The sequence below is a fragment of the Equus przewalskii genome, chromosome 24 (assembly GCF_037783145.1).
Source record: "Equus przewalskii isolate Varuska chromosome 24, EquPr2, whole genome shotgun sequence".
In the NCBI taxonomy this organism is placed as follows: domain Eukaryota; kingdom Metazoa; phylum Chordata; class Mammalia; order Perissodactyla; family Equidae; genus Equus; species Equus przewalskii.
Genome location: NC_091854.1, coordinates 29,846,134 through 29,873,590, shown reverse-complemented (window position 1 = coordinate 29,873,590; position 27,457 = coordinate 29,846,134). Strand labels below are relative to the sequence as shown.

Here is a 27,457-nt window from a genome sequence, read left to right as displayed (position 1 = left end):
TGTAGAAATATTAGGTTTTAGACAACAAGCACTTGATTCAGTCCGGGGCAATCAACTGAGGCAGGGAGAAGCAAGCAGAATCAAGTGGGAGGGCAGGGTACAGAATCTTGGACCTCAGAGAGCAGGACTTGGCGGGGGGGGGGGGGGGGTGCTGTCTCTGAGGCTAGAAAAAGGCCACTTTCAATCCTGTGTCAGTCCATGTGCTGGATTCAGGCAGTGCCTTCCAGGCAGGGACAGTCCAGTACTCAGAACACAATGGCCAACAGTTGGAAAGATGCTCAAGAAAGTATGATCCAGCTTCTGGATGAACCACCAAGTTCCGTGGGCATGGAAAATGATAATTCCGGAAACCGTGCAGTACAAGAAAAATACTTGTGAGAAAAATCAAGATCCAAACCTTCAGGGAAAAATATTCAGAAGGAAAAATACTAAACTGCTAATAAAGGTGGAATTTTTTTCTCTATTGTCTTATATTGTTTTATATAACTTTCTTATATTATTTTTACAATGATTTCTTTTTAATATAAAGAAGCCTAGAGATGAAATGTGTGTTCTGATTAAGGCAGAGGCGAAAATTACCCTGAATAAATAATAACCCCGTTTATGGGTTCGTCTCTGAAATTTCAGATTCCGTTTCTCCCTGATTGTCTCTCAGTTTGCGTGGCATATTCCTTTTGCTCGTTCAGTCGGTGCTCACTCTTCTCTGGCCCGCCCCTCCTCCCCCCCTGCCTCTGTGGGCCGTATTGTGATGTCTGCCCGCTAATTTTGCTGTGACTGGGGCTGCTGTCTGGTTGGTGATTCACGTTTGTTCCTAAGTCGTACATCTGTGTTGGTTGCTTTGAAACAGTGCCCCAGGGAATATGAAAGGCCGTTTGTCTCACTGAGACTGCTTCTTTGCACCAGAGAATTCTTCCCTGGCATCTGAATTCCAGCAAGCTCTTCTATGAGTTTAGGCAGGAGAAAGACGAAAGAAAAAACCCAAAGGGGAGCAGCCTGGGGAGTTTTGGTGTCTGGATCTGGTCCCTGCTCACCTGGCAGGACCAAATGGCCTGGCCACTAACACTGGAGACAGAATATCTGTGACAGCCACTTTAAGGGTCATGCCTCATGCCCTGACGTTGTGCCCATCAGGAGTGCCTCTAGCAGGAAGAGGGCGGAGGGAGCCTGGTGGAAACTCTCAATGGAAAAAGTTCTGAGAGGTTGGTAGGCACACCCACTTGGCCCCTCTTTGAAGATTTCGGCACAGATACACACAGCCATGATATTCACAATATTTAAGGACTGGTGCTGCATGGGCACTGACCAATTAAATAGACACAGGCCATAATGCTGAAGCTGGAGACCCCGTGCTGTTCTAGACACCAACCCTTTAGTTACTGGATCACCGGGAAGTCCAGTAGATTCTGGAAGGCCTGGGCAGGGGCTGGCTGCCAAGCGTTACAGAAGTATTTCAATGTTTTATCCCTAAATGCTTAATATCCGTAAAGGCTGTACAGATATATACCAAATGAATAGCAGCATGAATACATGTGAAATTTCAAAGCTCATGCCTACTCTTAAGCTTCGTGTAGTCTCACCCTCACCTTTCAAGAACCCATCCTCTTTGTCCTTAAGAAGAGTTCAGAGCCAGCATCCGGACTCTCTGGTTCCACGGGATCTGCATGGCACAAAGGAGCACTTGTCCACAAAGGAGCTTTTTATTTTGCTCAACAACTAGCTTGGAGCTCACCCAAGGAAAGTTTGCAAGTCAGCTTTCACTCTATTTTCACTCACTCAACGTTATCTGGTTTAGAGCAGAGCTCTACCTCTGGGCGGGTGGGCCAGCAGGCTGGTCTGTGTGAGGATGCCCACCGGCCTGCTGGCCTGTGTCTTTGAAAGGCTCCCATCCCAGACTGTTGGCCCACTGTGAAAATCCATCTGCAGTGCCGTGAAAGCCCGAAGACATATCGGATTGTTATGGCTCTTTCGTGTCCTTTTAACCCGACATTCTCACTTGCCGCTGCTTTTCAGACACCTGGAGCTTGTGGGCTGACTAAAAGCAGCTCCTCAGAATGGTCTCTGGGTTGCATTATGACCCTGCATCCTGTCATTTCCTCTTTCCCCGTTTCAATGAAACCTACAGCTTCAGGGTAATCTGCTGCCTCTCCCGTCTTCGTTCAAGACAACAGCTGAGGTTGCTCATAACCTCACTGACTCTCCACACACCGAACACAAATTTAGTTTGAATCCAGAGACTGAAGGGGAGCTGCCTTGTTACCTAGCGAGCCGTTCTGAACTCTGGGATTAAAGTCTGAGGCTGTGGAGAAGCGATTTGGAAGACTCAGGTCTTCCAGCTCTCGCTCTGAAAGTTACTAGCCTGTGACTTTGAGCAAGGTATTTAAAATCCTTCTAAGCCTCATTTCCCTCAAATGTGGAGTGGGGTCATGCCATATGCTTCACAGGGCGGTTGTGAGGGGAATGGAATAATAGATCGGTAGGCAATTTGTAAACTGAAAACCATTAGCAAACTCCACCCCAAGAGAGCAGATGTAAGAACTAGAGAAAGAAAAGAACCATGAATGTGGAAATAAACTATGGCAGCCGCATGAGTATAACGGAAGCCCACTGCTGTGGTCTAACCGGAAGAGAGCACCCTCAGCGCCTCACCTTCTCCAGCACCTCTCTGCAGAGCTTTAGCTGGGGAGCAGGAAGGAGTCTAGAGAAACGGTAGGCAGGAGGGTTACTGTTGATTTGAGGCTAAGGGAAAATGTATAGGGCCTGACGGGGAGTGTGGGAAGGACACAGTGCCTACGGTAATACCAGGATGGGGAGAGAGAAAACGAGAGACAAAATCTCTACTGCTCCCGCCTGTGTGTTCATTGATCAGAGCTGGTTCTGGGCTTGAGGGTCCCTTCCCAGATTGACGGAGATGGACCAGAAATCTTAATGGCAGTTTCCCCTGGAGCTAGCGATTGTGTCCTCCTCTGCAGCCCGGAGGGGAACTGGTTATCAGATTTAGTCATTTTCTGTGGTTAAACTTGCATACCAATATTAAGTCTCAGACTGGGCCTCCCATCTAATCAGCCAGTGGATGTTTTCAGGGTAGCACTTTGTTCCTGGAACATCCAGAAATATGCATATTATAACTTTAATGAGACTGTGATGTTTATTTATGGCAGGAAGAAGTCTCCCAGACAGGAAGACTCACTCGAGTGATAGTTCAGCGTCTGACACCTAGAGCTGTGGTAGCTGCTGTCTCTGGAGTTGCTTATTATCATCAAATTATCTTATGGTTGGCACTTACTCTGAATTTGTCAAAGTTGCTCATGCTGCTGAAAAGCCACGGGGCTTTGCTCCAGGGTTCAAACCCTGGCTCCTCTATTTGCTAATGACCGAACTTCTGTGGGACTGTTTCCTTTATACAAAATGAGAATAATAACAACTGCACCTCAGAGCTGTTTGGAGAATTAAAATTTTCCATAAAGTGTGAAGCTTTTGTTATGTAAAGTGCGTGGCACGCATTGGTTCTCCATGCATGTGTGTCAGATGCCCTCAGCCGTGGCTCTCATGCGAACCCTGTTTTCTGCTTTCTCTTTAAGCTTTGATGTGGAGAATGGCCCTTCCCCAGGTCGGAGCCCGCTGGACCCCCAGGCCAGCTCTTCCTCTGGGTTGGTGCTTCACGCCACCTTTCCCGGGCACAGCCAGCGCAGGGAGTCCTTTCTCTACAGATCAGACAGCGACTATGACTTGTCACCAAAGGCTATGTCGAGAAACTCTTCGCTTCCAAGCGAGCAGTAAGTACAGCTCTGTCTGGCTTCCAGTCTGACACTTACCTCATCTCTAACCCGGTCAGAGCAGCAGCAACGACACCTGTTCCCCTTTAACCCTGGGAAGGAGGGAGGAGAAAAGTGAACATGCGCAGAGGTCCCATCTTAAGGATATTGAATCTCTGTAGCATGAGGAATGTGTAGCTGGGGTCTCCATGGGTATTAAAAACCTCAGGCAGAGTGTTCAGTTTACGTGTGTTATTGACATTTTTTTAAAAAAATTCCGTTTGACTTCATTTCCTGAACTGCTGAATCGTTTATGGGATGAGAACCTTAACACATTTTGCAAATCACGCTTGAAGTTTCCGCAGCCTGTGCATTTTGCATAAGGCTACAATAAAGAAGAAAAATGGTGGTTGGTGACATGCATCCTCTCTCAGTGGCCTTTGCTTGGTGACATTTAATAAGTTGTCATCCAGCCACATGTCTGTGTCCCTTTTCTGGAACCGTAACACCATGCCTACTTGTTGCCTGCCTCCTTGGTGCGGCAGAACACGCTCACCGCCCTGTTAAGCACAGCTGATGTTTCTGTTTTGCTGCTATTAATTGTAGATCTCTAATTTTTATTTAAAGAACAATGACTGGGTTGTGTTGTTTATTAAATTTCTGAAACCAAATAAAGTTGGATGCTGGAATTCATGCCTTAAAAGGTTTCTGGGCACTCATACAATTGTTTTTAACATCATATGTTATAAAAATATCAGTAGCTCCCTAAAGTCTCCAGCCTGGAAAATTCCACTGGGCTCTTTTCTGCTATTGGAAAGGAAGCTAAAAAAGGTCACCCTCTTGTGAAAGGGGTGGGGGCATTTTAAAGCTCCCAGTAAGAAAATATTGCCCAGGGCATTTCTACCAGCAAATTTTAATACAAGCACCCCTACCCTAAAATGTCTCAGTCACTGGGTGGGCTAAAATCCATTTATCCGCTCATTTGGCAAATATCTACTGAATCTCTCCTACGGGCCATACAGCATGCCAGGCTCTGGGGATAAAAGATTAGCAAAACAGGGGGAAATCAAAGATGAGTTAAAAACAGATTTTATTCTCAAAAAGGTGGCTTGCTCTCAGGGAGATTAGAGTTAAATAAGAAAGACAAGAGGAACACCCGCATCACATTCCTGCGAAGTTGCAGAGTGGAAGGAAACGTTTAATGAGCGCTTACTGTGGGGCTAGGCTCACTTACATGTGTTATCTCTTTTAATCTTCACCACAAGCCTGTCAAGTGGTACCATGACTATCTCCACTCTATAGATGATGACACTGAGACTCTGAGCCATTGAGAAACCTGCCCTTGTCCCAGGGCTACATGCCACACTGTACCCCACGATGTAGCTAAGACTGACCATATCCAAAACTTTTGGACTCTATTTGCCTCTATTCTTCAAACAGCAAAGTAGCATCTCTACCACCAGGTAGGAAACAGATGAGCACAGAGCAGCGGCACCTGCGTCTGGACGAGGGCCAACACTTGGCTGTGTATCATGTCAAACCAAGGAAGTTTCTGACCAAGCTTTGGATGGGGGCTTTGACAGTGAATAGACCAGAATTCTCTCTTCCACCAAGAGGAACCCCTGTCTGGACTTCCTAGGGGGAGAGCTCAGGAAATGTGATGAGCTGAAAGTAACTAGAGCTTCTTTCACCTGGTGTTTCACCGAGAAAGACCAGCTTTGGAAGGCAGCTGACTGGTCCCCAACTCATGCCAAACAGCCTGAGTGTCGGCGTCATTCTACCCAAATTTCAGATTAAACTCTGCTGATTCCTTACCTGGAATCAAAATGTTACAGACCTTTTGAACTTGAAGAGACCTTAAAGCTCCCAGTCCAACCCAGCCTGTCTTGCTGAAACCCAGATGGGGTTCTGAATGATGCTGCACCCAAGCTCTCTCAGACTCAGGAATTACCCTCTTTTCAGCTTTAACAACCAGTGAAATTTTCCCCCTAACTTTAGAACCCACACAATGTTGCCAAATTTAAATTTAGACAACTAAGGATTGTATATGTGAGTTATCTGGTATCATTCTCACTTTTCTTTTTTTAAAAAAAGAAGTTTTTAAATTAAAAGTAAGAAGGCCACACTTTCATAAAAAAACCAAACCAAACCAAACCAAACCAAAAAACAGGCTTTCCAAAAAAACACACTTGGCAACATCTCACCCTGCCAGAGAAACTGATAACAGGATATATTAAAATCTGTGAGTGAATAAAAATAGTACAAAACTTTGTTTTTTCAAATATTTCAACATTACAGTGAAACTTTTACGTATTTGTCAGTTTAGGAATTTTTATTTCTCAACACCACAAGAAGTGGAGCTTGAATAATATCCAGATTCTTCTAGTATTTTGTTTTATCGGGACCATGTTGGGAAACCCTGTTTCACACAGACATCTTGATGTAAACTGAAGTAATGCTCTCAAGGCTATTTTACTCAATTGTTGCTCTTTAGGGAGAAATAAACAGAGGAAGAGCAGCCCCTGAGTCTCTCACTGTGTCTCCTGCCTTCTACCCATAGAGCCAAGAAAAAGAAAGACAAGGATAGGCCCAGAGTTTTGATGTGAAGGCCACTGGGTGGGGGTGCGGGATGTCCCTGCTCAGGATCCCCTCAGATCCAGCACAGAGCATCACAAATTTATATATGAGATGGAAAACTGCATAATTCCTCTGCGTTAAATCCTCATGGTAGAGACAGCATTAGCTTTTTAAAATTTCTCACCTGAACTCTTTCAGAAGAGTAAGAGGAAATATAGGTGGGAGGTGTGAGAGAAAAGATAATAAAAGTACAAATGCGAATGGAAAATTTAAAAGTAGCTGTAACTTTTAGCAACAAAAACGATTGAAATAAGGCTTTCTAGTAAAGAAAACAAGATCACCATTGGGTCCCTAAAGGATATTTCAGATGCTTTCCTAGATGTGGCAATAATCTGTTGGTTCCTGTTTGGGTCCTGTGCCGTAGTCATCTCTAACGTAATCCCTTCATATATGAGGTACAGATTTCCCGAGGGGAACAAAAAATACCGGAAACTGGGGAGACAGTCATATTGCCAAAAAACTGTGGCAGGAACCACTCTGGACAGGACTGAGTTTTGATTATCCACCTGCAAAGCCACAGGGAAGGGAAATCTGTGTTTCCTTCATGTGGGCATTCCTTTTGTAAAGCCTCATCTAGACAAGGAGCTTTTTAAGACCCCCATTTGTGTGAGGACTAAGTGCTCCCTAGAGAGAGCAGTCAAGGAAAATGAGACCTAAGAACCAAGAGGAAAAGCATAAATAAAGCCCACTTTTATTTAAGAGCTGTTTATGGAGGGACTGCAAAAAAATACAATGTGGTATCTAAGACTCAGGTTAGCTTGCAGCCATCACACTTGCTAGCACCAAGGCTTTAAGATGCTGAATCCCTTGCATTGTGTCTAAATTATCTGTAAATAAAAGCACACCTTTAGTGAGCATTTCCTATGTGCTATTTAAGGTACTTCACGTATTTTAACTCATTTAATCCCCATAACCCAAATGTGGTTGGTACTATAATTTGCTTGTCTTAAAGATGAGGACATTGGACTACAGAGAGGTTAACTAACTTGCCCGGTAAATGGGGGACCAAAGCTAACTCCAGAGAATCTAGATTATTATGGCTATCCAGTACATAAGCTGACTCTATATGAGGATGAAAAATAAAAGTAATGATTTTTTTTTTTTTTTTTTTTTTTGCTGAGGAAGATTCACCCTGAGCTAACATCTGCTACCAATCTTACTCTTTTTTGTATGTGAGCTGCTACCACAGCATGGCCACTAACAGATGAGTGGTGTAGGTCCATGCCCAGGAACCAAATCTGGTTCGGGTGGCTGAAACAGAGCTTAACCACTAGGCCACTGGGGCTACCCCTAAAAGTAACGATTTTAATCTCTGTTCTGCCTACCTTTCCAGCTGTTATGAGGATCATATTCATTCTTTCTTTTAACAAAAATTTACTTAAATTTAGGCACTTTACTAACAAACAAGATGTTTTCCGTGTCTTTAAGGGAACTGAAAAATTAGTAAGTCGATAGGCAGTTCTAATGCCTGTGGATCAGGGCAATCGTAGAAAGGCATGCACGGGACTTGGAGAGGTCTGGCCAGGCAGGGCAAGGAGCCCACTTTGAGGGAGATGCAGGTGAGCTAGAGGAGTTAGGGGGCAGCAGGTGTGCAGGAGAAACGGCCATGTGCTGACTGACTCTCTAGTTGTCGGGAGCCTTGGGGGCAGCCACAGCCCAGCACGGCTGAGGCAGACAAGGAGGGGACGAGGACACGGTGAGAGACAGGCCGGAGAAGTAGGCAGGAACCTCGTCATGAAGGGCCTGTTCTAAGAAGTTGGCCTTTGTGCTGCAGGCAAGCGGTGGGAGCTAGTAAAGGATTTTAAGCAGGAAAATACAGACTCGGACGAATGGTTTTGAAAGATAGCTCTGATTACAGGATGAAGAAGGGTTTGGAGGGTGGACAAGCCTACAAACTAGTGCCCAAGAGCCAAATGGGAGGCTGCTTTGCTAATCCACATAACAGAGGGTGGGGATGTGCATTAGAGCTGGTCCAGTGGGCGACTGATCAATATTTGCAAGTTAGAATCAGCAGGGGTTGGTGATCGACTGTGGCGGGACAGAGAGAGGTTTCACTCCTGACCAACAAGATAGGTGGTTGCACCATTCTCTAGGATCAAGAACATTCTCTTCTCACATGAAATAATGTACACGAAAGCGCTTTGCAAACTGTAAAGTACAGTATAAATATTAGTTCTCTTGGCTGCAATGGAGGCAGATGTGACTACCCTGAAGAAGTTCTTCCCAGCTGGGGAGACAGACAAGCAACTCTTTAGTGATAATAATAATGATAACTATTTCTACAAGAATAGCTATAACCAAATAAACTAAAGTGCTTTTATGAGCCAAGCACCGTTTCAGGAGTTGTACATGTATAATAACTCATTGAATTCTCACAACACCCCACTTTACAGATGAAGAAATTGAGGCATAGAGAGGTTGCCTAATGTCTCATAGTTAGTAATAGTGCAGCTGAGAAACAAACCAATGCTGTCTGGCTCCAAAAGCTGTGCTCCTACCCACAATAGTCTGTATCTCTCTATCAGACAGACTAAAATCACTATTACAAGAAAAGTGCAAGTAAAATTCTATGTGTAGCTATGACATAAAGGGGAAGTTAATAAAATCCAGAAAGTAGCAGTAGGAAGTGGCATTTTTGCTTCTAGAAAACCATTTCATTATTTAGAGCAGACCCACACTCAATTCTAAGACCCACAGAGCTCTCGTCCCCGTGATTCTATAAAATTGTAATGTGCAGGTTTTGTCACTAGATGTCGCTGGTGCAATGGTTCTGAATATCCAGCCTAGCTCCAGGAGGCATCGCCCTCTAGTGGTTTTGGAAACAAGTGCATGTTTTCATAACCAGTGTTTTCTTATTCCCATGCCATTTATTCTTAATTATTAATACATAAAATTTGATTTAAAAAATCCAGAAGCTTTCTATAAATAATCTGGCTGTTCTACAATAGGAGTTTTTCATTTTGTTTCTTTCCTGTGCTTGCTAGAAATTATCTGTAAATTGTCTGATTATCTCTCTAGGAGCTATTATCTGACATACAGCAATAACTTTCGCAGCTCAAATTCTTTAAGACAGCCAGTGCTGGGGACCTGCAAGTCCATCTCTTGCTTCTGAGCGTTCCGCTCTCCTAAACCTCGAAAGTTCCATAATGATAAAGTCATGTTGACATGGTGCCTCGTTAACATTGGTTCACTTCCCTCTAGTCATTAGTTTGTGCATTTTACTAACTTTCCATTCATTCAACAATACATCAGCTCTAGGTATTCGTATGTATGAGATTTGCTTCTGTTACTTAGTTTTCACGGGGTATTTAGACTCCAGAAATTCAGGAGCCATAGACGATAGCTCTACTGCCTTATCTCCACCTCACCCTGACGTCTGAGGAACAATGTGGACTTCACAGCAGAAATATGAACAAATAGCAAGATATTTCACCCATCTAAAGTTCATCTTAAGAAAGCACATTGAGAAGGGGCAGTTCTCCATAGAATTCACCACCGGCGTTTATCACAACTGCTCCTCTCTTAGCTCTGTGCCCTCTTTCTCCTTTGGCTCCTCTTCAAGATCCCTGAGATTCTTCCTCTGGCTCTCTCTATACACCCCGACCCCTGCCGTCACTTTAACTATCCCCATCCTTGTAGGTAACTCCTAAATCTATGGCTCTAATACCCGTATTTCAGACTTGATGTCTCCCACAGGCTATCAACACATATCTTAGAACTCAGCAGGTGGGAAAGTGACGCACCACCTCCCCTAACACCTCCTCACCTTCTTCGTTCTACTCAAGACTTCGCTATTTTCCCTGATACCCATTTCTAAGACTGAAAATATTTCTTTATGACCCCTTATCCGATTAGATGCCAAGTCCTTGGCGAGATGTCTAGAGTCTCTTCGAATTGTCCCTTCCTGCTTCTTCCTCTACCTCATCTGTTTCTTCTCCTCTGAATCGCTGCCCTAGCCCCCTAACTCTTCCTCCCGGCTCTGTCCCCTCCCCTGCCCATCCGTTGGTGTCCAGACCATTTTACTTTCTCAAGACCTTTCTGTTTGCCCATCTCACTAAAACCTTCACTGGCTCATTTCTCCCTCTGAGTTAAGCACCAACTCCACAACCATCATCCACACTGCCCATAATGTGGGTATGGGGAATCTTCTCGTCTTATCCTCTACAAAGGTCTGTAATTAATGTGCTCAGCTCCACCCTCACAGCCACCAAGCAGCTCAGGGAGCATATTCAGTAGTTTCTTGGTCCAATGCCTTTGTTCTTGCCGTTTCCCTCGTTGGTAGCATCTACCATCCACACCTTTGAAAACTGGCCCTTCAAAGTTTGTCTCAAACACCGCTCATTCCATCAGGCCTTTCCTTCTTCCTATAGTCTGTAATTATCACCTCTGCTTTGAACCCCACGAGCCCCATTGTTTATATCTCTCATCCTATATTTATAATATCTATTGCAGTAGTTTGAATATTTTTCTGTCTCCTTACTATGTTTTAATTTGGATTAAATTAATTAATGTTTTAATTTGGATTAAATGGTGGATTCTGTATGATTTGATCTGTCAACTCTGCAGGGTCATCATAAGTCAGAGACATAATGGTCAAAAGCACAAATTTTTGGAATCAAACAGCCTCAGTTCTTCCACTTACTAGCTATGAACTAGTTAAGCAGTTGCTTAACTGCTCTGAGTCTTGATGTCATCTAAAAAATGACAGTAAGAGTTCCTGCCTGAAGTCTTTTACAAGAATTAAATGAAATAATGCACATAAAGTGCTAAGTGTGGGGCCTGACATACGGTAATCCTGCAAAGAATGCTTCCTCTTGTCAGGATTCCTTTTATAGTCACTGTACAAAGCGGATGCACAGGAAGTTTGCCAGATTGAGTTGAAAGGGCACTTCTAGGTAGAGACAAAGGTAGATAGGAAAATACGGTGTTAAATAAGACCCCAGAGTAAAAGGGTTCGCTAGAGACGAGGCCCATGGAGACACAGGTGTTGTTGATCCTGGATCCCCAGGCCTGACATAATGCCTGGTGCTGGGCGGGAGCTTCATAATTATTGAGCGCCCTCCTGTAGTGAACCAGTGAGGCACCATATTTGTGAGGCGATAAGGACAGGGAAGATAGATCAGACGGTGAAGGAAGCTCATTGTCAATCACCTTCTGTGCTTCTTGTTATAATTCACACCGTGAGAGCAAATTGGCCCGATTTTGTGTCTGCAGCTCAGGCTAACACGTCTTCTGAAGGCTTGAATGGAGAGCTGGCTGAATGAGGGCTTACGTAGATTTATGGCAGCGCGAGCCAGAGAGAGAGTGCATTTCTGGAAACACGCTTGTGACTGTTCCTAAGTACAGATTCATACAACACTAGGTACAGCTTAGTCAGAGCTTTGGGACAAAACGAGTGACAATGCTACGGTAATAGTAGGTTCAGTCTGGACACTCCCCATTAAAAGTTTTCCTGTGGTACTTTAAGAAAAAAGTTATATTAAAAGCAAAAAGTAATGGGATTCCCAGACAGAAATCTGTGTTTAAATGGCATTAAGGCTGTGGTTCAAATCAACAAAAGCCAGGAAATCCAAAGTTAACCTTTATCCAGACTGTTATGCCACTTTTTCCAACTCTGTGTGTGCCTATGGGCAGCCCTCCCTTTGAATTTCCTGGCTCTGGTGACCCAAATCCACAAGTTGCTTTGAATTACAGTACTCTGGGTCTGCCGTTTAATGGGAATGGACCCTGAGGCTATACACTTACTTGCAAGTGCTTTTACGTGTAGTACTGTAAATCCAGGAGCCGGGAATCTGGTCATTTTTTTCCGTCAAGTTCCTGAGATCCCCATTTATGCCTAATTGTCAGCCCTGCCTTATATCCAGGTAGAAGGACTTGTTGAACGTTTGTGTTACTGACACTGATCAAGTCTAATGCTGCAGCTTCTCTGTCACAATGTTTTTAAACGTTTCTCTTCTCTCTTTCCACCAGACATGGCGATGACTTGATCGTAACGCCTTTTGCCCAGGTGTGTATCATGCCAGCCCTGACTCGCGCTCCGTGTGTCCCTGCGTGTAGTTTCTAAGCGTGGCCTCTGAACCTGCCCATTTATCTCCTTTGTTTCTAACCGTTTGAAACATTTTCCTTCTAGGTCCTCGCCAGCTTGCGAAGTGTGAGAAACAACTTCACTATACTGACTAACCTTCATGGAACATCCAACAAGTAAGATGGCCTCTTCCTGGAGGGGCAAGTCCCTTCCGTAAAGGCAAAAACATTGAATGATGTTAAAAAACAAACAAGCAGAAACTATTGCATGGACATTTGCTCTTCAAGCTAAGTTAGGATACCTGATGAAATCTGAAAATAGGATGGAGCACCCTAGTGTTTTAGAACTGCTTCGATGTTAGGAATTAGTCTGAGTCTTATTAATCCACCCTTAGCACTTAGTACAGAGTAGAAGTATAACAGACGAAAGAGTGAGATGAGGATTTTTTGTTGACTTTTATATTTACTACTTTGGAAAGTATGAATACTTATCAGTAATGGCCATAAATTCTATTAAAATTCTTTTGGAATGAGCTATTCATGAATTCAGAGATTGAACTTAAAGTTAAATGTACCAAAAAGTTCAATTCCAAATTTCCTATTTTTTGATAATATATAAACAGGTTCATGCAATTTGATGAATAGGAGTGGGTAGTGAATGTGAGTTTATCTTCTTCTCTGCCCACAATTAACTACAGACCGTTGGTCATTTCATGAACACGGCTCAACTTTGGGCTCCTCGTCTGTCAAACGAAGAGGCAATTGAATTCACAGTAACTTTCTCCTTCTGAAATCATTTCAGTCTATGAATCGAACCTACAGGTCATGCAGTTCACTATCCGGTGCGTTTTCAAAGGTCATCACAGGGCTCAGAAAGTCATAAAATCAATGATCCTGGCATGAAAGGGCTGGAGACCATTGATCAAGCTCTTTGTTTTACACAAGGAGAAACCCAGGTCCTCAGAAATCCAGCCGCTTGCTAACAACCACACCATAGGTGAGAGACACACCAGGGCCAAATCCTGAATCTCCTAATTTTCCAGCCAGTGTTTAGTCCAGACCACCCTCTTTCTCCAGCCTTCATGAAGTAATTCATCCACCCTCTATTTGCTTTATTCCAAGTATTCAAAGTAGAGTTGTTAAAAGTGGGCGTTAACCCTGCTTTGAGAGCTGGCTTTTCCCTTCACTGTCCTGTAACTGGTGACTGACCCCGGGGAGCAGGGGTCTGCATGCCCCAATGGAGTCCTCCCATCATTGATCTCTCCTCCTCTAGACTAGTCCCCAAACTGCCACCAGAGTCCGCTTTCTCACATGCTGTTTGACCATGTCACTCTCCAGCTGGAGGCATTTCAGTGGTTCACTCTTATCATTAAGATCAAGTTTAAAGGCTGGTACTTGGCACCCAAGGCACCTCATGATCCAACTCAAGTTAGTTTGATTGATAGTTGATTGGGTTTTTACTTGACGCAATATACATTATATATAATATACACACAACACACATACTCACCCAGCCTCTTCTGCAGTGGAACTCCTTGTTTCTTCATTTATTAATTCACCTGACAAGTATTCATTTAGTACATGCTATCTGTCTATGCGTATCTGTATGTTTTAAACAGGTATTAATTGAACACCCACTTTGTACCAGGCTCTAGTGATATAAGAGTGACCAAATCAGACAAGTTCTCTGCCCTTTCAGGGTCTCCTAGGTGGGCGGAGCGTAAGGTGGTGAACAGCAGACAGGTCTCTGGCTGCATGGAAGGACGTTCTAACAGTCCTGGTTACTTGTCCCCTGCATGTTCTGTTTTCCACCCTAATTGTGGACTTACCGTTCTCTCTTCCTAAAATGTCTGTCTCTACCTGCCAGTGTCTGCCTGGCCAAACCCTGCTTGTCTTTCATCACTCATCTTGAGTGTCACCTTCACCAGGGTGCTTTCCCTGAGTACCCTCAAACCATTAGTGCCGTATTCAGAGCTGATCCAGAGCCCATTCTCAAACTCTGCCTGAGGACCACCCGCCCAAATCATGGCCCTTTGTGTCACCTTTGTCCAAACCAAACCACACTCACCACGCAGAATAGATCTCCAGCGTAAGACAGTTGCATCTGATGATCTTCCTCAAATCCATATCCATATTAGTAGAGAGTTGTCGCTCTTATTGACTTCAAGCACTTCCTTGAAACCGACACCAACCAACGGAAGTTCAAGATAGGGTACCTCCACCACTGGAGCTTCACCAAAGAGATTTGAGGTTGCCTCAGTCTAGCTCAGGATTAGAACTGAGTGCTGGGTTTCAGCCACAAATGGAGCAGCCCGGTGGAGGCAGATTGGAAAACTGAAGGTCCATTTAATGTCCTCCATTCTATTTGTAGACAGTCAATACCCTCAAACAAATCAAGAAAATTGAACATAAAAATATCTTCCAGTAATGGATCCACCGCACTGAGAGCATCTTCCCCCTACGTAGTCTCTTATCTTAACAACTGACACTGTAAGACCCTCGGGACTCAGAAGTTGCTTTCTGGGATATTTGACTTGAGCTCCAGGGTCCCACTCCTTGCCTTGAATGTAACATTTAAGCAATAATTATGTCATTGGAGTGGTTTTCATGAGACATCTGGAGAGTGCGGTTTATTATATGAAAAGGAACTCCCACATAGAACTTTACTTCCCATAAGTCAAGATTTCCTTTATCTTTTGGCTCTCTGCTCTGCATAAAAGCAACCCATTGTCTGCCTGGGCTTTACCACCCAAAGGGTGAAAATCTCAAAGTTCCTGTTGAGGTGATTTCCTTGCATTTCCATGAAACGTTCCATTGACGGATGCTTGATTGGGCCTGTGTTTCTTGGCTTCAGATTGAAACCTATATTTCCTTTGTCCCAGGAGTTAATTTTGAAAATACGGCTTTCATTTAGAGTTGTTAATTCAGATAAGCATCCCCAAAGCGTTTACTGGCTTCACACAGACTGATGGAGGAATCACGTGTGAGTGAGAGTCCTGTTCAGCAGCCGGATGACCAGGGAATAGAGTGGGGAGCAAAGAGGTGTCCCTACCTTTCAACTGTGTCACCAACACCTCAGATATCACTGGCGGCTGTCAGGACATCATGTAACATCTCTGTATTAACATCCTTCCAAGGCATAACTTAATCAACATGTATGTCGTCTTTGAGGAAGAATTAATAACCGCATCAATATTTTTCAGTGTATCTTTAGTGTCTTTCATTGCTTTATGGCCTTTGGCATGGGATTGAAATTAACTGAGAATAATAAAATCTTGAGCTTTTGGAGCTGGAAAGAACCTAGCCAAATTCCCTCAGAGTAAGCGAGGAAATACACGTGAAACCCCTCACACAGGAGCTGGCACATTGTAAAAGTCAGCAGTAAATGGTAGCTGCCTCCTGCTCTCCCCAAGTGAGGAAGAAACTGGAAGGTTCTGTGAGTTGCCCAGGGCTATGCAGTTGGAAGGTGCCAGAGCCAGGATTAGGATTCCTGACTTCTCATTCATAGTCCAGTTTTTTCTCCACTGTGCTATTTAGGGCTGGAAAGTATTACCTGCCGTGGCCGTATTAGCCTCCCTATTAATATCACCGTCTGCAGCAACCCAGGCATATAACTTCTTACGATTCTTTCATAAGTTAGAGACCCTTGGAAACTGGGCTACCAATGCCGTTTTCTTCTGGCATTCATCACAGTTTTTTAATTGGCGCTCTCATGCCCTACAAGCAATAATGCAGCTTCCAGAAGTCAGGCATTCATTTAAAATGTACTGAGCCTCTTTCTTGCACCAGGTCTTGAAATAAGTGATAAACCAAACAGACATGGTCCTTGCCTTTCCAAAGCGCACACACACAGATGTAATTTGTGTAATTTTCCAAGAGTCATTGGGAGAATTGGGTGCCATGAGTAGCTATGCAATATTGAGAAAGCAGAGATTTCCTACATTTAGGGTCTCTTGGTTCAATGTCTCCTTTCACAAAAGCCTTCTTTGGAACTCAGGAAGATAGGTAAATTGATTGATCCCATGAATACATAATGAATACCTATGTCGTACCAAATATTTTGCCTATTCCAAGTTTCCAAAGACGAATGAAATTTAATCTTTGCTTAAATTTCCCACAGCCCAGTTGAGGAGACAGATGGGAAAATGGGAATTACAGTACAGGTGAGCAGTGCTCTGATGGGGTGGGCATAGGAAACCACCAGGAGCATAGACGAGAATTACCCATGAGGGAAGGCTCCTCTGAAGAGGGGCTGCCTGAGTGCAGTCCTAGAACATGCGACGGAGTTTGCCACTTGAAGAGGAGGAGAAAAGTGTTCAGCTGAACAAAACATATGCAATGGCCCAGCAACGGGGCGTGCATGCCATACTCGAGGAACAACCAGTAGCATGTAGAACCAAGACTTTACAGGAAAAGGAAACCAGATAAAATATTCCTATGGCATTTGGCTCCTCAAATTATTTTCACATCAATGGTTCATTCAATGACCAGTTCACCAATACTTGTGGAGTTCCTACTACTCGCAAGGCAAGTTGGTGGGTCCTGCGGAGGATGGATGGAAAGCGATCAGAACTGGGTCCTGCCATCAATGAGCCACAGATTCGTGGTGGGGATAATATGTGTATAATATGAGTTGTAACATGAGGAAATAACCCTAAAGGGACAAATAAAGCACCGGGAGATTAGAGGAGGGATCATTTTTAACTAAGAGAATGACATCTTTTGGAGAAGATAACATTTGACTTTTGAAAGTACAATTCTGACAACAATTCCAATATGTGAGGTTTTTCCCCCTTACGTCCAAGCAATTCTCTGTGAAAATACTTGGGTGTCCTCCAATTCAACTCAATTCTGATGCAATGTACCTGGGGATAGCATCAGATCCCACTGGTTTGGGCTCAGTCCCACAAGACTGCCCTCCACCCCCTTCAGACGCCTGTGGTAAGTGCAGGCTGACGCCTATGCTTCTGAGTGTCCAGCTGTAGATGAGAGGTTCCACTGACTCTCTCCTTGGGTTCAACTAATCTGCTAGAGGTGCTCACAGAACTCAAAGAAACATTTTGCTTACTAGATTATTCGTTTATTATAAAAGGCTATAACTCAGGAACAGCCAGATGGAAGAGACCCATAGGGCAAGGTAGGTGGGAAGGAGCACAGAGCTTCCACGGTCTCACAGCATGCCACTCTCCCCAGATCCCCACATGTTCACCAACTCAGTCCTTTTGGGTTTTTTATAAAGGCCTCATTACAAAGGCACGATTAATTAAATCATTGGCCATTGGTGAGTTAAATCTATCTCCTGACCCTCTCCCCTGCCCAGAGGTCCTGGGTGGGGCTGGGAGTTCCAACTCTCTAATCCTAGGATTGGTTCCCCTGGCAACCAGCCCTCATCCTTAGGTGATGTAGGGGCTTTCCCAAAGTTACCTTATTAGCATAACAAAAGACACATTACTCACTCTCCTCACTTAGGAAATTAAAGGGTTTTAGGAGCTTTGTGCCAGGAACAACAGGAACAAAACCAAATATGTATTTCTTATCATAAATCACAGAAAGGTAAGTGATATTTAGATGTGTGGATTTGTGTAGGAAGAGCTTCCTTCTCAGAGAACTGGGCTGAGCGGTGTCAGCACAGGGACCGCACATGTTCAGGGAAAAAGAAGCGTCCAAGTTTGGCCTTTCCAGAGTACGAGGTGTTCTTTCCTTCCTTCCTTCCTTCATTCATTCATTCTTCCATTCAATAGGTATTTACCTAGTGCTTGGCGTGTGGAAGACCTGGGTTTCAGGAATCCAGTAGTGAGCAAGTTGTTCTCTGCCCGCATAAAGTTTGCATTTATACCAAGGAGTTCTATATTAAATACTAATTAGTGCCTATTTTAATTACAATTTTAAAATGCTACTAAACTGAAGTACAGGATGGGTAAGAGCAAACAGCCAGTCGGTGGTTTGAGATGAAATGTCAGGCAGAGAGGAATTCTGAGAGATAAGCTGGGGAAAAGTATGTTGGGGCCAAAGAGCAAAGGATTTTGAATCCAGGCTAAGGAGTTTGGACTTTCACCTCTTAATTTTCCCAAAAAACAGCCCTGAGTCTTAGTGCAGGTGTGATCAGTTGATGGGCTCGTGGAAAGAGCATGTACTTTGGATTCAGAAAGACTTAGCCTCGAATCCCACCCATGCCAGGATGTTTCTTACTTAACCTCTCTGAACTTCAGTTTCCTTATTCTTAAAAGGAGATGATGACATTCCCAATGGAAGCTGAGGGGTGCCCAGCACAGTGTCTAGCAGAGAATAGCTGTCACTGATGGCAACTTCCCTTTCCTGGTCACGCAAGAAGATTTCATGCCGCAGAGGGTTTAAAAGTACCTTGCCTAGGATCACCTAGCTAGTAAATGAGTGGTAAATGTGAACCCTGTCAGTCAGACCCTGCAGCTATAAGCTATGTTACTTAGAAGCTAGTTTACCCCTAAGGGACCAAATATCAGTTTGCGGCTCTCAAAAACCTAGGAAAATAACCATGTGGCCACGCCAGTAGAGAGGCTCTTCCTTCGCAACACCTTTGCAGACCATCCTGTATCATTTAGAATTTGGCTTCCTTCCCAAACTCGCCTATGCGTCAGAATTCACAGACAAGTAAAAAATTACAGATTCCCAGGTCTCGTCTCAGATATACTGAAATTTGACTCTCCTGGAATGGGGAAGGGAATTGTATTTGCAATAACTCCCCAAGGGAGTCAGATGTTGTCCATGTTTGAGACTCACTGGCCTAGAGTCCCGGTCTCTTGCTTGCTGCTAATGTCCTGTTGCTCTTGAGTGCAGCAGAGAGCCAGCCCTCCATACCAGTGGTCCTGAAAATGTGGTCCCCAGACCAGCAGCATCCATTAGCACCTCCTGGGTACTAGTCAGAAATGCAAACTTTCAAGCCCACCCCAGGATGACCGAATCAGTTTCTGGCAGAAGTTCTGCAAAACATGAGAAAGATGGTGACAGCAGCAAAATCAGGGAAAATGATAGAGAAGAAAAAAGAAAAACAAGAAAGAAAAGGAGAAGCCCCAGTGTTTGTGGAACATGAATTTCTTTGCTTGTTTCACTTGATTCTTGACGTCAACAGGCTCGTTAGGACGTAGGACAATGCCCAGTCCCTCTGTGAAAAGATGGCACCATGATTCAAGCAACCTGATTACTGTTCCTGATAGCTATGCGACGTTTGGCAAGTGACTTCACCTCTCTGTGTCTCAGTCTCCTGAACTGCACAAACGGGAGGCCTGGACCAATGGATCTCTCAGGGATCCTCTGGCTGTAACTCTCTAAACCACTGCCCAAAGGGATCCAGATTCTCTCTTCCATTTGGTGTCATTCCTGAGCAAGCTCATCCTCCTCTGAGGGCCTCCTGGAACAGGGAAACCTAAAACAGAAAGGCTGGTTAGGGACCTGGAGTAAAGGACTTCCTTCCTGGAGTGCTCGAGCATCCAGGAGGCTGTGCAGAGGGGAATTCCAGGCCATCTGCACATGAGAGAACGGCAGTCATCCACACATGTGTTCCAGGAGCCTGTCTTCCGGAGACAGCATTATGTCACTTGATGGCTCCTTATGACCTGGAAAACCCCTCAGCGATCATGGGGGCACAGGGAGGGGCTATTCATGCAAAGACTCAGGCCTCCTTTTCTCTTTCTCTCTGCAGGAGATCCCCAGCTGCTAGTCAGCCTCCTGTTTCAAGAGTCCACCTGCAAGGTAAGCCACGTCATGAGGCCTGTCTCCATGGTTTACAATAATAAATGTGCCTCTTATTCAGAACCTTTTGTAGAATAATAGCATTTGTTTGCATTTTATAGCCCTCAAAAGTATGTCTCTTGGCAACTTTTTTCGAAGGCATACTGGAGCTTTCCTTCACTCCATGTGAAACCAAATGAAAAGGAGTATTAAATAATTTTCCTACCATATGCATGTGCAGGCTTTCAGAATGTGACGGATGTGTGGTACTGCTGCTTCCCAGAAGAGGGGCAAGGGCAGAGGTGTATTGATAGTACAAATTGACCTCAGCTTGCTGGCCCCAGTGAACCCTAGGAGAGCTAACCTCAAAGGCCCTGAGGTGCCCCCACATTGGCCTGAGGGCCCCACGGGGTATGTTCGTGGTTTTCCTCTTAGCATCAACTATGGATCCCACTTGAATCTACATCCTTTCCAGGTGTGAAACCAAAGGTTCTTTCCAGGTCACAAATCGTTTCTCTTGGAGATCATCCAACGTTGTTCCTCCAAGGTGTTTTTTAAAGAAACCTAACTTCTCATCTTTCAGTGTGTGCGTATGCTGTTCATGCAGAGTTGAGAGCTGCCGAGAGGAAGGGCCACCTTGAAGGGGCATCATGGAGATGTGTGGAGCATAAATTCTTCTTGACATGAGATGGAACCGGTTAGATGACATTTTTTAGAGTGCAAAATGGAGTTTTTCCCCTTGAATCTGTGCCCACTCGCATAGCAGTGGTCTTGAGTAAAACCACAAGAGAAACACGTAAGATGATGTGATGCTGAGATCATGAACACCTCACGCTGCCTCGTCTGCTCCGTGCTGCTCTCTTCCCTGTGTCCTTGCCCGGCTTCCTTCCTCGGATGCTGTGTTCTCTTGCTGGTGTCACGGCCATAAGTACCTATAACAGAAATAATATCAAAGCCCAACTTTTAAAAGAAGAGAACAAAGGCAGTAGGTTCCATTGGCTCATTGGCTTCTGAAGTATTTATGGTACATGCTTTTCAAAATATTTTTATGAGAACAAGAATAAAAGTGAAAGGAAGATATTAAGGAAAGGTGGGTTTACCTCGAGAGCCCCAGGGTATGAGACTGAGAGAACAGTACTCTATCTGTGGACTTCAAAAACCTGGTGTGCTAATGTACTGCTTCCTTTAGAAGTTTTATAAAAAGAAACTAAATAGTGTTTTAACATATAACTGGTGTTACATACTTGGAGATCAAAGGCGGTGGTTTTGAAACTCCTATCGTTTCGTCATATTGTCCCACCAGCAAGACACCGTTGCTCAGAATTCTGTTGGCCAAATGTACTGAGATGCTTTTGACATCAATTTGAATATTTAAGCTATGTTTTCTTTTTCTTGCAATAAATACTGACAAACATTAGGAGAATATCTGATATTTATGGTTCTATAAATTAGCTCATTAGCCAAAGATGCTGTTGGAAAGATCGCTATGTGATTATTGGCACAGTAACTACAGCCTAGAGAATCTTTTGCTAAATTCTCTTTAAAACAATGGAGCAAAGAAATGACAATACCACTTAGGCAATTTGTTTTTGTCTGTCTTTGTGGCAAACTACAAAAGTTCTGGCTTTTCACTGGGAAGAGAATGTAGTGATACCAATTATTGCGTAATTATAGGTTTCAAACTCTTCTTAACGCTTAACCACACTCAGAAAAGGAAGGAGGGCACACACATCCTGTGTTTTGTTCTTATTATCAGCTTGAATAAGTCAAGCAGATTTTTCCTGTTATTTTAATATTTATCAGCATATGACAAAGAGGTGTGTTTAAATAGAAACTTTAAAGGGGAATGAAAAATAAGTGGCTTGGAGCAAACAGAATTGAAAGCTGGAGTGCTGCGTTACAAGGTGATTTTTCGTGATGCTAAGATCAGGTTTTCATTTACTAGCGCTGACGTTGAATTCACGCATTTCAGTTGAAACCTAAAATAAAAGATACAAGAAACTCACAATAATTTAAACAGATTTAGCAGAAATCCACTTTGTTAGGAAAGCCTGACTGACTTAGGCAGCTTATATAAAAGCAAGTTTAAGAGAGAGACAGAGAGAAGCCAGATCTTTTAAGAAGACTTTTTTTCATACATCCAAAGGAAGGAAATTCAATTCATTTTAAAAGCTAATTGTCAGAAGCCATGGTTAAATTGGTACATTTGCTCTTACAAACTGATCATTAGCTGAAATAATTCATGCGGGGAATCAAAGCCTATCTCTTGGTCTCTGGTAACTTCCTTCTCACTGTTTCACCAAGCATATTCTTTTCAGCTCCCGTGGTACAACAAAAGCTTCCCTCCTTGCAAAGACATCCGAACTTTTTAAAAAACACAGTGCAGTTGCTCCTTTTTGTGTCCTATGGCAACAATTCCGTTCCAGGATAGATCCTGCGGCTTCTCGGTCTCCTCCATCACAGCTCCAAGGGCAGGGACCGCCCCCTGCTCACCTCTTTATCGCTCAGAATCCTTTGGCAGAGCTGTTTTCACAAAGTAGGTAGACAGTAAGTGTTGAATTGACCAGGAGGACTGCAGAGTTTGGAGACTTTATCTTAAGGAGAATGCTCATAAATTAAATTTTAATAATGAGTCAATATTTTTATCTCTATGGCTATGAAAATTATTCAGTTGTGTTTTTTTACTATTAAAAAATCAATTATTGCATTGGAATTAAAAGAGGTTTGAAGCACACTCTATAATTAGTGCGGTCATATAGGTTTTGAACAAAAAGAGTTAAATCTAAAAAGTTGACATTTTGCACTTTGAATAGGAAAGCCAGAGTGAAGGAAAGGAGAATTGAAAGCCCAGAAAGTCTAGCAATGTGGAAACCAAATGCTCCCACGTTAAGGAGAAAGATGCAGTGACTCCTCCTGGGGACATTAAAAATGCGAATGCTGTGGAGTTTAATGAGCATTTCAATTTTTATCACATTTTGCCTTTTCACAAGCGTAAATTCCAGGCTTTCTCTGCATGATGCGTAAGGACAGGAACAGAAAGGTAAAAAAAAAAAATAGAATAGAAGAAAGAAGACCCAAAACAAGGCAGGAACTTGGGTTCTGTCATCTGTGCACATTCAAACGGGAAAATTGAAGTAATTCTCAGGATTTCAAGTCCCGAAACTATTTCAACAGAAAAAATCAGATAATTGAGGTACAGCAATGTGTGTGTATGTGTACATGAGTGAGTGTGTGAGTGTGTGTGTGTGTGTGTGTTTGTGTGAGGATATTTGCCCTACATTTTCCACCCATCCTATCCCTTGCTTTTGCACGCGTTTCAATAGTGATTACAGGCATGTCATGAAAATAAGAATTTGCTGAAAGGATAAATTAGCAAGTGCTCACGGCTTTTACAGACTGACTGTTTACTTCACAAAAGGATTAGAGAAGTATTCCTTTCAATGGCCAGAACCTCTGACTCATATAAATGTGACTTGACTTATAATAATATGTATCCTACATATAGCATTTCAGCAGCCAAATCGACGTGTAAGATGAAATGTTCTGTACTAACTTTCTTGTTCCAAAATTTGCCAGTAAATGTATTGAGCAGTAGCATCATGAATGCAACAGACCAGATGTTATGAAGAAACCCCTCAAGTCCATGGGTCATCAGAAATGACAGCAAACACGTCACAAAGATGACCAGAGAATTGTCTTAAGACTTCAGGCCCGAAGTCTCTCCCACCCTGGGTATCCACCCACAGCCTGGGTTTATGGTGGTTTTCAACCTCAGTCACTTAGACGTGTTTCAAGAAAAGCCTGTGGACAGAGAAATACGCTGAGATAACATAGGCCTTTCCAGTCAGTCTGAAATAGGTTGACCTAAGTGAGAAACAGACTTAATTACTATTTTTCAGTGCTCATGGGAATTCGTTTGTTCTAATATGTGTCCAGGCCATTCTGGCGAGGAAACAGCTCTTTACTGGTTGATAACAGAGAAGAGATTTTCTCCTAAGAAGCCTATTGCTCACTATGAGTTTCTCCCATATCTTTGCTTGATTATGAATCTCCCCCTGGAGGTTCGTGTGGGTGTGCCAGAGGCAGGGGCTATCCAAGGAGTGGGCACAGGGGTTAGTGAGTTATCTTGGAGCCCAAGAAATTCAGAAAGTCATGGCATTGATTCAGTTCTCGTTCTTTGCCAGGGCCTAGGATGAAAGACAGGCTGGGCGTGCACAAGGATGGGGCTCTCTGAGAGCCGATCTGTGTCAGATGACTGGAAATGAAGCCCCACATAAGCAGGACGTTTGCTGGGTTTCTACATTAAGCAAGAACTGGCAGGCAGCGTTGCAACACTTATGGACAAAAACGAATAAAATCAATCCTGTTACCAAAGGCTGTGGCCACTCCTGATAAAGGAGAGATAGGAGGGGAGGAAAAAGAGAAAAAACCAGAAATATCAGATTACTTTTTCTTCAGTGTTCTGTATGTTGTATGGCCTGATTTGTGGGATAATTGTCTTAGTTACTCACCCTGAGTGTTCAGTGGCAGCCTGCATACAAAACCATGTGGCAAATGCACTAGAAAAGCCCCAGCCGTTCTGAGAATAATTCCCGAAATGGTTGTTTTGTAAGAATTGCTTTTGTCTAAAATAGCCCTTTTGTGAAAGTTTACCCCAAAGCATCAACACTGAGTTATTTTTATTGATTTGCGATTATTTCAAATGTGTCTAAAATTAAGTATGGGTATCTGTAAAATCATTGACAAGTTGAATAAAGTGCAAATAGTCAAAATGTTACCCTTGCGCAAACATTGCCAAAAATAAAGACCTGCTCATTTATGGCTATTTCACTAGCTCGAAATTAATTTCTGAATTTCCTGTGAATGTTTCTTCGTATTAACCGGGCCCGATGAGACCTGCAGCATCTCATCTCTCGCTTGCTGCTGAAGAGCCGAGTTCGTTCCGCGGTGGCTCCACTTCATGTTTTTGTACTGCTGAGAAACACCATCCACCCACCCCCCTGAAAGTTGGAATCATGCATGTTAGTAAGTATTTCAGTTATGCTATTGACGTCAATGGAGTCATTAAATAGATTGCTGGCCCTCCCAGAGGCAAATCTCTGCCAGGGACCTAGATACAGACACGTTTTTTACAAAGACAACCATCAGGTTTTGCTATGCAGTAAGCCAGAGAAAGGGAAAAGTTTATACTGTAGCAGACCTATCTCCAAACACTGTTTCTTTCTTTCTTTTGCATTTTAGTTCCGGCCTTTCTTTCTCTTTGGTTACAGTAGATTCAAGTAGATGCCCAGACATTGTTGCCTCGAGGCTTTTGTATGCAAAAACATCTCCTGTAATTGAGACCATGAAGGGAGACACCCCACTTTTAAAAATGTGCCTCACCTTTGGCTCTACACGGCCCATCTTGATGTTTATTTGGTGGCATGAATTGTCTAGGCAAATCTCTATTGTCTGCCAGTAAGTCTGTGTTTGACGTGTAGTTTCCTGAATAAACAGTTTCTTCCATACACACACACACACACACACACACGTACACACAATTTTGTCCTTTCTGCCGCCTTTGTGTGGCTTGTAGCTGCAGCCCCTCATCTGTGAATCAACCTTTATTCAGCCTGCACTGGGCTGTGGCACCAGGGCTCTGAAGCAGAGGGTGGAGGAGGAGGTGGGAAGAAAGATTCGCGTCTCTCAGCCGCCTTGTCTGCAGAGCTCCCACAGGAGGCAGGAGGCTGCCCACGTGCCTGCTTCCTCCCAAAACCCAGCTGCTGCTGCCTGCCTCAAGCCTGGTCATGCAGCTCCCAGGTGTGTCAGAGAGAGCCCTTCAGGAAACATCTGTCTCTCTGACAGCTCTATTTACCTGGGCAGCCCCAGGGGTCAGAGGCAAAGATTCGCCTCCCACCTGGACTCCCCTGTCTCCCAGGCTCATGGTTAGGGAGCCATCTTGAGCAGACAGCTTCCCTCAGATCTGGTTGTCAGAATCCCCTCATTGGCATTAGCACTCATCTCCCTTCCAACCCCGCTGCCTCCACTCCCTGCACTTCCTCACTTACTCATCAGTGACTGTGTGTATACACGCCAGCCATCTGTCTGACCACCTTTGGTAACCCCAGTGGTTCACCTGGAGGCCCAGCTCCACCCCCTCCACCATTGCCCCTTGTTCCCTGTTCCTGGCTATGAGTAGCATGTCACTATCCACCTTTTTATCTCTCTCTCCCTCCCACAGCAGATTCTTACAGACTTTTCTCTAGTCTTTCCCCACCCCCTCTTCCTCAGGTCAGTGCTTCATCCTCCTGTACCAAAACCATCGTGGTGGCCCCGACTTGCTTTATGATCCTCAGTCTGTCCCCACTCCAGTCCACCTTCGTTCTGGTGCTACAATTATTCTTCTAAAACCCGGTTTCGGTCGTGTGATTTTCTTAGTTGGCCATTCTTTGCCTTCAGGAGAAGTCCCCTATTTCTTACGGGGTATGCAGAGTCCTTCAGAATTTTGCTCCTAACTCCCTCTTTGTCCTCATCTCCCCTTTTAACCCATCAGCTGTGCATGATGGCTGATATGTACTGAACAGCCTGTCCCTCAAATGTGCCAGACTCTTCTTGCCTTCTAGCCTTTGTACATGCTGTTCCCTCTGCCTGGGCTGCCATTTCCAGAATATATCGTTCACACGCTCAGCTCAGGGATTTCCTTACACTGTCACTGTGAACAAGTTCTTTATGCTCACTGATTCCTGGATTCTGGAGTCAGGATTAAACTACGTATATAGTCTGAATCCAGGGCCTGATAGTGTAAGCTTAATAAATGCTGGTTCCTTTACCCATTCCCATCTGGAAGATGCGGTTTTTATCCTTTAAGACCCAGCACATCTACCATCTTCTGGATGTGCTCCCTGCAACTCATCCAAAATTACTCTTAATTATTATCTTGATTATTATCTCAAAGTCTCAATTATTGCACTTGTCATATTATGCTGTATTTATTTAATTTTCTCCCCTTCTAAACTAAGAGTGTCCCAAGTACTAATCCTCTTTTTTTAATATCCCCAATTTATAGCATGACCTAAAACACAGTCAATGCTCAGTAGATGTACGGAATGAACAAATACAGAGGAGGGTACGCCCAGGCCCGATTGGAAAGGACTGGAAAGGAGCAGACTCACGTGTGGCTTTGCTCAGGCTAGACCAACGATCTTCTAGTGCTCAGGGCTGTGCACAATGCTGACATCTTGGCTAATCTTGACTACAGGCAGCTTCCCTTCACATGCACACACAAATGACAAAATGCGACTGGCTTATCAGAGTATCTTATGCTCCTGGTGCCTCGCACAGTGCCTGGAACAAAGTAGGAA

The 27,457-nt window shown here is 43.9% G+C and overlaps 1 protein-coding gene across 7 annotated transcripts in view; it reads left to right on the top strand.

Annotated features, from left to right (window-relative positions):
• The window catches only part of PDE4B (phosphodiesterase 4B), a 486,699-nt gene that overhangs the window by 363,927 nt on the left and 95,315 nt on the right, over nt 1-27,457 (top strand). For 5 of the 7 annotated variants that reach the window (XM_070592237.1, XM_070592239.1, XM_070592240.1 and 2 more), the window contains 4 exons: nt 3,579-3,773; nt 12,360-12,396; nt 12,520-12,590; nt 20,089-20,138. In XM_070592237.1, coding sequence (XP_070448338.1) covers nt 3,579-3,773; nt 12,360-12,396; nt 12,520-12,590; nt 20,089-20,138 — 353 coding nt within the window. Of the gene's footprint in view, nt 1-3,578; nt 3,774-12,359; nt 12,397-12,519; nt 12,591-20,088; nt 20,139-24,878; nt 25,143-27,457 lie in introns of those variants that run through there. The other 2 variants (XM_070592242.1, XM_070592244.1) reach the window with 2 other exon arrangements.